This window comes from Rutidosis leptorrhynchoides, chromosome 4 (genome assembly GCF_046630445.1).
Source record: "Rutidosis leptorrhynchoides isolate AG116_Rl617_1_P2 chromosome 4, CSIRO_AGI_Rlap_v1, whole genome shotgun sequence".
Classification (NCBI taxonomy): Eukaryota; Viridiplantae; Streptophyta; class Magnoliopsida; order Asterales; family Asteraceae; genus Rutidosis; species Rutidosis leptorrhynchoides.
The window spans coordinates 532,172,384-532,180,624 of NC_092336.1; the positions used below are offsets into that span (position 1 = coordinate 532,172,384).

General features: G+C 38.8%; 1 protein-coding gene across 1 annotated transcript; it reads right to left on the reverse strand.

The window, feature by feature from the left end:
* Window positions 1–4,919: 4,919 nt before the first annotated feature.
* LOC139845026 (uncharacterized) lies at window positions 4,920–7,483 on the reverse strand. Its single transcript, XM_071835242.1, has 3 exons — window positions 6,981–7,483; window positions 6,475–6,567; window positions 4,920–5,739 (listed from the first exon to the last, which is right to left on the reverse strand). The coding sequence occupies exons 1-3, from the start codon at window positions 7,106–7,108 to the stop codon at window positions 5,190–5,192; spliced, it is 771 nt and encodes a 256-aa protein (XP_071691343.1). The 5' UTR covers window positions 7,109–7,483; the 3' UTR covers window positions 4,920–5,189.
* Window positions 7,484–8,241: the final 758 nt, after the last annotated feature.

Below are 8,241 nucleotides of genomic sequence, written 5' to 3' on the forward strand. Positions count from 1 at the left end.
CTGCATGAATTCCATTTCCATCTTTTGTATCTCGGTTCTCGGACAATACTCCTCAATCATGGCGCACTTAAATTCTTCCCATGGCGTAGCATACGCCTCATCAATGCCTTGCGCCTGTGCCATTGTGTTCCACCACGTGAGTGCGCCGTCAGACAGCGTGCAAGAAGCAAATTTGGTTTTGTTGTCCTCCGAATAGTTGCTAACTCGGAATACTGATTCAAGTTTCTCGAACCATCTGGTGAGACCAACCGGTCCCTCAGTGCCGCTGAAGTTATGTGGTTTACAGCTCTGGAATTCCTTGTAAGTACACCCATTTCGAACGGGTTGAATAACCGGTGGTGGTGGTGGTGGCGGTGGAGCTTGGGGTTGCATTTCCGCAATGATTGCGGCTACCCTTTCGGCAATCATCTCTTCGATTTGGGCGGTGGTAGGTGTTGATCGTCCGTTGGCCATGGTGTTCTAAACAAAAATTTTGACTCAAGTCAAAATCCAGCATTCAATATATAATAATACAGTATACAACAACCAACATGGAATCAAAACATCACATGTTATTAAATAACGCATCTAGGTACAAATACCACAGAATCATCGTACAGTAATGTAAATAGAACATCGTGCAAGAATTAAATAACGCAAAGTTCCATTCATTAATAATAATAAGTTTCATACATCTGAATAAGTCCGTACAATACATAAGTGAAACAAAAAACTACAACTAGATTACATAATGAAATCTAAATACAAAAGCCCTACGGTGAAGGTGGGTGAAGGATGTCCATAACATGGGTCATCTGGTCCTCTAGCTCAGCAACTCGAGCTCGGAGGATCTCCACCTCCCTTGTCAATTCCTCGACAGTGGGAGATGGTGGGGCAGGCGGTGCTGGCGGTGCAGGTGGTGCCGGTGGTGCCGGTGGTGCAGAGGGTCCGGCTCCAGACGTAGAGGCTGCAAGGCGGTAAGGCTTACAGATGAAGGGATCCGCAGGGTACGACACAAGCCTCTTACGGGCGGTAACCCTACGACGCTGACCAAACGCGTCAGTGAAGGCTCGTCCTCCGTTGATCCCCGGAATGATGGTACCGTCGAAGCGATACCGCTTCTTAGGCGGGGTGGAGGGTGGCTGAACAGGTGCATCGGGGTCCTCCTCGTCGGAGTCATCATCACTCGAGTCGTCTGTGGATGTGTCATCGGATGAAGAATCAGCGGATGATGGGTCGTCCGAATCATGTGGTGGTGGCTGCACTGGTAGCTGAACTGGCTCTCCTCGAGCGGCCATCATCTGTCTATACCTAGCGGGTTCGATCGGAATGAGACGTCCATCAGGGGCGCGTCGGCACCAATGGCGATACCGGTTACGGAACGGACCTTCCCCGAATTCCGCGGGAATCACAATCTCACCGGAGCGGGGCTGTGATCCTGAGGGTCCGGGGGCAGATAGAGCTGGAATCTCCTAAGGGTCCTGGGCTCCGCTAGAAGTAACCACTGGGGCAGGCGCCTGGCTGCTAGTCCCGGAAGATGAAGCGACGAGGTCACTCGTGGGTAGCGGGATCGGTGTGTTGGCAGCAGCAGCAGGTGGGGTGGCTGACGAGTCTGAACTGCCCAAAATGATAGCAGGTGGAATATCCGACATCTGAACAAGGAAAAATAAATTTTCCATGTCAGTAAGTCATAAAGCAAGCACGTATTAGGCCAACAGTCTAAATCATGTATAACAGTAAGTAGCATGGCAATAACGACAAGTATCATGCAATCGAAAGCATATAATAGCATGAAGTAGTGAAATCATGTAATAGCATACGGCATGTAGCAGTAAAAGTAAGCAGCGGCATGCAGTAAGTTCAGCAGAAACACGTAAACTAGCAAGTTGTAGATTAGTCCTATTAGTGAATCCTACTCGGGTCGGTCTTAGACTCACTAATGCAACCTAATTCCCTACAACCAATGCTCTGATACCAAATGTGATGCCCCGTACAAAACCATCGTGTACGAATCATCAACAACAGGATCATTACAAGGTTAAGTACTATATGCTGTAATAAAAGAAGTTGCATTCACGATAAAAAGGTGATGTCATAATCGACATCAAATGTTTTACACCAACAGTATGCTTCTACGAATAGCAAGCATGAATAAATGTATGTGACCCTTAGGTCGTTACAAAACATAGTTTCAAATGTATTAAAGTTTGAATGCAAGATAAACAGTTCATGCGGTGATAACACTAGAGCAGCGGGTGTCTACGGCAAGACTAGCACACAGCGGAAGCAACCTTAAGCACCTGAGAAAAACATGCTTAAAAACGTCAACACAAAGGTTGGTGAGCTTTAGTTTAAGTATAACAGTATGTAAGGTAGGCCACGAGATTTCAGTGCTACAAATAGCGTTTCAAAACAGTATGATAAAGTATATGCTTAACCGTGGGCACTTGGTAACTAACTTAACGTTTATACCCCCTGAAAGTACACTTGGCAAGTGCGTATGTTTACGAATTATTAAACACCCGTTAAATGCTAGCGCTACTAGCCCGAGTGGGGATGTCAAACCCTATGGATCCATATCTAAGATTCGCGTTCACCGTTCAAAAACCAATGACTAAACGTTACCGAGCTAAAGGGAATGTTTCTGCCATTATATAACCCACACATATATAAAGTTTAAGTACTCGTGCCTAGTATGTAAAACATAAAATCCGCATGTATTCTCAGTTCCCAAAATAAGTTAAAGTAAAAAGGGAATGCTATAACTCACAATGATAAAGTAGCGGTAAAGTATGACTCGGGAAAATAAGCAAGTGTGTAGGTCCGGAAAGTCCTCAACCTAAATCAAATAGTACTAAGTCAGTAAATCGTCCGAGTAGGTTTAAAAGTATGTAAATAAGGTCTTAAAGGTCATCATCAATCATCATTAAACAAAAGGTGTAAAGTAAGTTTCGTTCATGAAAAGAGTTTAAAACAAAGGCTGAGTTCGGTCAGTCACCACGGACTCTATACCTACTGAAATAAGGTGAGACTAGTGGTCATGGCTCCGTATATGAGTCCTTTAAGTGTGGTAAAAATTACAGAAGCAAACTCGTCTTCGTTTGACCGAGGCGACGGTCTAAGTGCGAGTAGGTCAGAATTTTCAGCACAACGTTAAATGGACATAGGGACGATCGGAGGGCCATAAATCATAAACCGTAACTCGGATTAAGACGAGTCCTATATGAAAAGTTATCTACTCAAACAGATCTATCTGAAAATCATAATTACAGTAGCCCAGGTCATACGGGTCAGACACAGAAACAGTAAAACAGTAGGGTCAGTAGGTTCCGGTGGTTCTTGGTGTTCGATGCTTATCATGGTTCTCATCATTAATGCATATAGCTTCAAGTGTACAACTCGTTGATGTGTTTGCATCATTTTCACCAAGGTTTGACCATCATAACCCAAGTGTAAGTCTAAGACATGAAGCACAACTCACTTAAGTGTTGCAAGTGTTTTGATGAACCAAAGTTACATCAAAGTCTTAGATCTAACACATACATGAACTTTAAAACTAATAATAAGTTACAAACTTGAAAGTGAACTTATGAAATCAAGATCTTAAGTTGTAGAACATAGTTCTTAGTTAGATCTTGAAGATCGTAGACCCAAAAGTCTAGATCTAACATAAGTGTACAAAGTTATAGTTAAAGAAAGCTTACTTACATGTTCTTGAACTTTCAAAGTTAACTTTTAGTTCAAGATTAATGAGATCAAAATTAACTAGTAACACTTGACCAATAACAACCAACAAACATGAAATTAAAGTGCATAATGTAAAGAATAAACTAAGTAAACAAGTAACTAGTTCATGAGTTTCATACTTTAAAGATTCAAGCCTAAGTCATGATCTTTAAGAAAGTAAACTTTAAAGTTTACTAACATGAATTACAAGTATGCTTTCACAACTCATGAACTTAAATCTTTTTAAAGCATTATATGTAGAACATAACTAGAAAGTTAGTTCTTGTATGTTCTTGTTAAAACAAGATAAATGATGAACAAACTAAAGAGTTTGATTCATAATGACTAGTAAGTAATTACAACAAACTTCATGTAACTAAGTAACAACAACAACTAACAAGTATCAAGTAATTTAACAACATCAAAGAACAAAAGATGATGATGATGAGAGTGTGGTTAGTCCACGGTTTTGCAAGAAAGAAAGAGAGAAAAAAAGAAGTTCAAGTTACTTACAACTTAGAGAGAAAAGAGAGAAAGTTGGAAGTGTTTTGTGTGTGTTTTGAAATGAGAGAAATGTGAGTAGAAGTAATACAAAAAAAATGAAATGAAAACCCCTCTAAAGAGGCCTATGGCCGACGGTTGTGAAGGGAGAAGGAGGAAGAGGATTACACACTAGTTCATTGCATGTAAAAGTCATAAAAGGTGGTTAAAATGGGTGGTTTCATGGGAAGGATGTATAACCAAACTAGTAACTAGATTCTAATTTCCTTAATCAAACTAGTTACACTTGAAAGTAATACTTACTTGTAGTATTGGACTAATAAGTCCACTAAAGAAGTAGGGGTGGACTTCATAGGTCCATTAACATTAATTAAAGCCCAAGTCCAATTATTTAACAACTTAAGTTCAATAAAGCCCAAGTAATTAACTAGAAACTTTAGTTAATCAAAATGATTAATAAAACTTAATCATGAATGTAAATAATACTTGAAAATATTATTCGTGTAAGTTTCGCGTGTCACAAAGACGTTTCAGGCATTTAAAGTCAAGTACGGGCATTCATGGCAACATGTAAATGTAATAACATACATTCGTTTAATCACAAATATTAATAATAATAATTATTAATAAATAAACGTTGGAAAATCCAGGATCGTTACATACCAACTTCAATCAAAATTAACTAACATAAACTCTCATTAAGGATTAGGATATTGCACCGAAGAGGATAAAACTTGAACAAACTAAACTCAACGGTAACACAGCCAACCCTCCAGTATTATTAGTTGAATTACACCACTTAAAAATTAAAATAAACATACAGCAATAACATCAAGCTAAACAACTTGATGCTTAAATACAGTTCAATTCAAACTCAACAAAGTCAGTATCTGAAATTCTCAAATTTCTTTAAATAACATAATAGTAAGAACACTCATATAGTGAAGCAAGAGAATTACTACCCATATCATGTTGCAATGCTATTAATACCTCCTTGGATAACGATCAATAAACCTTGCAGAAGGGCATTCAAATGCCAGGTGTCCTCTTCCACCACAGTTGTGACAGATCATCAAAGCAACACAATCACGGCTCATATGGCCCACTTGCTGGCAGTTCCTACAAACAATGTCACGAAAACCGCCCATACCTCGATCACCAAAACCACCACGTGGGCCACCTCTATCATCAACCATACTTCCCTTTGGGCAATCTCTAGCTACATGACCCGACACATTGCACGAGTTGCAAACTGGATCATTATTGCAATCTCGAACAAGATGACCCGTTTGTCTGCAGTTCTTACATGCCTTGTCATTAGTACAGTCAACAGCTATGTGGCCTTGTTTGTAGCAGTTGTTGCATAGGCGCATGTCGGCGGGTGACATCATAGGAGCTGTGCATTCCTTAGCACGATGACCTGTCTTCCCGCACGTGTGGCAGATGCCCTCGTTCGGGCAGTTCCCAGCCATGTGACCGGGCTCTCTACAGTTCCAACATAAGGACTTTGTGGAACATTCAGAAGAAATATGCCTGTTTCATAACACATTATGGTTAATAAAAGAAAATAAGCACCTCAATTATGATAAAAAGTCAAATACGAAAGTGGAGAAATTAAGTAATTTAAGTGACCATATGTGGCACACTAATGTATAGATTAGAAGTCGTTTTAGGTCAGGCCAACCCATTTCAACTCACTGTACTCACACAGTAAATTACTCGTTTTGACCCATTACCCAACCCACCTTTTATGCCACCACTAATCAAGACAGTACATGTTAAATAAATGTGACACGATTACTAAAATAAACATATATTTGGGGAGAAGGATGGTAGTTGTTTGCTTCATGTACTGTTTTCATTTTTTTAAAGATTTATTTTGCAGCTATTTACTGTTATTTAGAAAGCATAATTTGGAAACAACCAATTGTAGATTTACAACATCAGATATAAAAGATTTCAGATGCCATTTGAACAAAAAAAGTGTATTAAAATGAATGAGATGTTTTTTCTTTCCTTAACTACAACTCTAAAAACTCGGTCAAAACATGTTCAGTTCAGTTCAGTCCTTAGCGAATAAAGACTACCAAAGAAAGAATTACCTTCCGGGAGATTAGCATCACATAAATAAATTAAACACAGTCACAAGTAAGGTTTTATATGTCCAGAGATGCAGGCGATAAAATTGAAACATCATATATTACAGTATTAGTACTATCCAATTGCCATATGGCTAATTTATGAAAAGTGCATCAGCAAGAATCTTACCCTGGAAGTCCACAATTGTGACAAATAGCCACATTAGGGCATTCTCTAGCAAAGTGACCAGGCCGTTTGCAATTCTTACACAGATTATTTTGGCTGAAAATAAAACAAGTAAACAACAGGTGTTATCCAAAAGCTGCACGCAACATTCCTCAATTTTTATAGTATGACACAATAAACATTCTGATAACATATTCTTTGCTTTATATGAATCCTGTTTAAAAACACATTTGTACATTAAAACATATGCAAACTTGTTTAACGCCAGATAACACTTCAAAATGATTTTAGTTGAAGTCACATCATAAAGAAGACAATTTAGGGGTAAAGATGACAGTTCCTAATAATAAGATCAGTAAAGAATACAGTAAGCAGCATATATGTGAACAACCACACATTCACACAAAAGCAACATTCCTCTTACATATATCTTTGTCTCCTGGTCCCACCAACCCCCAACTTCAATGTTTAGTCAAAGAGAAAAGTTAACAACATTATATAATAAAAACCTGAAACCCCGACGGGAGTCACGAGAATCCCTCCTGTATGGAGCATCACGATAAGAGCTGCGTTGAGTACGCATCTTGCGATCCATGGGGCTCCTGCTCCTACTTCGGCTTCTGCTGTCTGAACTCATTTTTCAAATCCAACCAAACACAACCACCACCACCTCGACAACTGTTGCCGCCACCCTGCCCATTGCAACCACATCCTCCATAAGACAAATATCAATCATACTCCACCCTTACATCATATCAAACACCAATCATTACTACAGATTACACTATTTTCACCAAACAAACCACCATGAGTCACTTACATACCAGCACCAACACATTGCTGACTAATGTACCCAACACACTCCATCATCATTAAGAAACTGGCAAGCATATCATGACCAAGATTTTACCTCAGATGTTAAAAAATGTTTACCATGGTTAAGGGACACCGAAAGCCAACTCCAGCTACATAGAATACAAGCCTCTCAGTAACAAAATGCCACCGGACACCTCCCCCCAACTCACAAAAAAAAAAAAAAAAAAAAAAAAAGGAAATCTGACACAAGTTCAACACTTTTACATAGAATTACGGAATCTTTTTGTAATGGTTTTATAAACAGATACAGACCTCGTTAACCTCATGTGACTTTAACCCTCACAATGTAGACAAATATGTTTTAAGTGCCTATCACAAATAAAAAGTCTTGAACCTAACACACATAATTACAGCAACAATTTTTTTTATCCAACTTATACTGTCATGGGTTGTCGCGTCAGTGAATTCACTAACAATCTCTTGATTAAAAATCAATCTCGGTCTTGCAAAGATGATTTTTTTTTTTTTTTTTTTTTTTTTTTGGAAAGACAATGGCATCAATTACAGCTCAAATCTTAGCTACTCTTCCATTCGAGGGTGATATTTCAGTCTATTTATTCCATTAATAACAACATGATTTCCACACAAAAATTTTGAAAGATAACTCAAAAAATTAAAGCATAAGGTGAAAATTGAAAACATAAACCGTTATTTATTAAGATACAACTTCAACGTCTATATCACTTTGCACATCAATCTTCTTACTATCAACGTCTATATCTAAAGTTGGCTCATAGACCAAATTATCATCCGGATATTTTAAAAAACTACAATAGGTAACTCTGTAAAGAGCATTATAGGAAAGGATTTTCAAGCATCCGATGTGGTGAGTCAACGATTCCGTACGCCACAATTCAAGCATCGAGCGTTTGTGTGTAATATAGCTTAGATCAC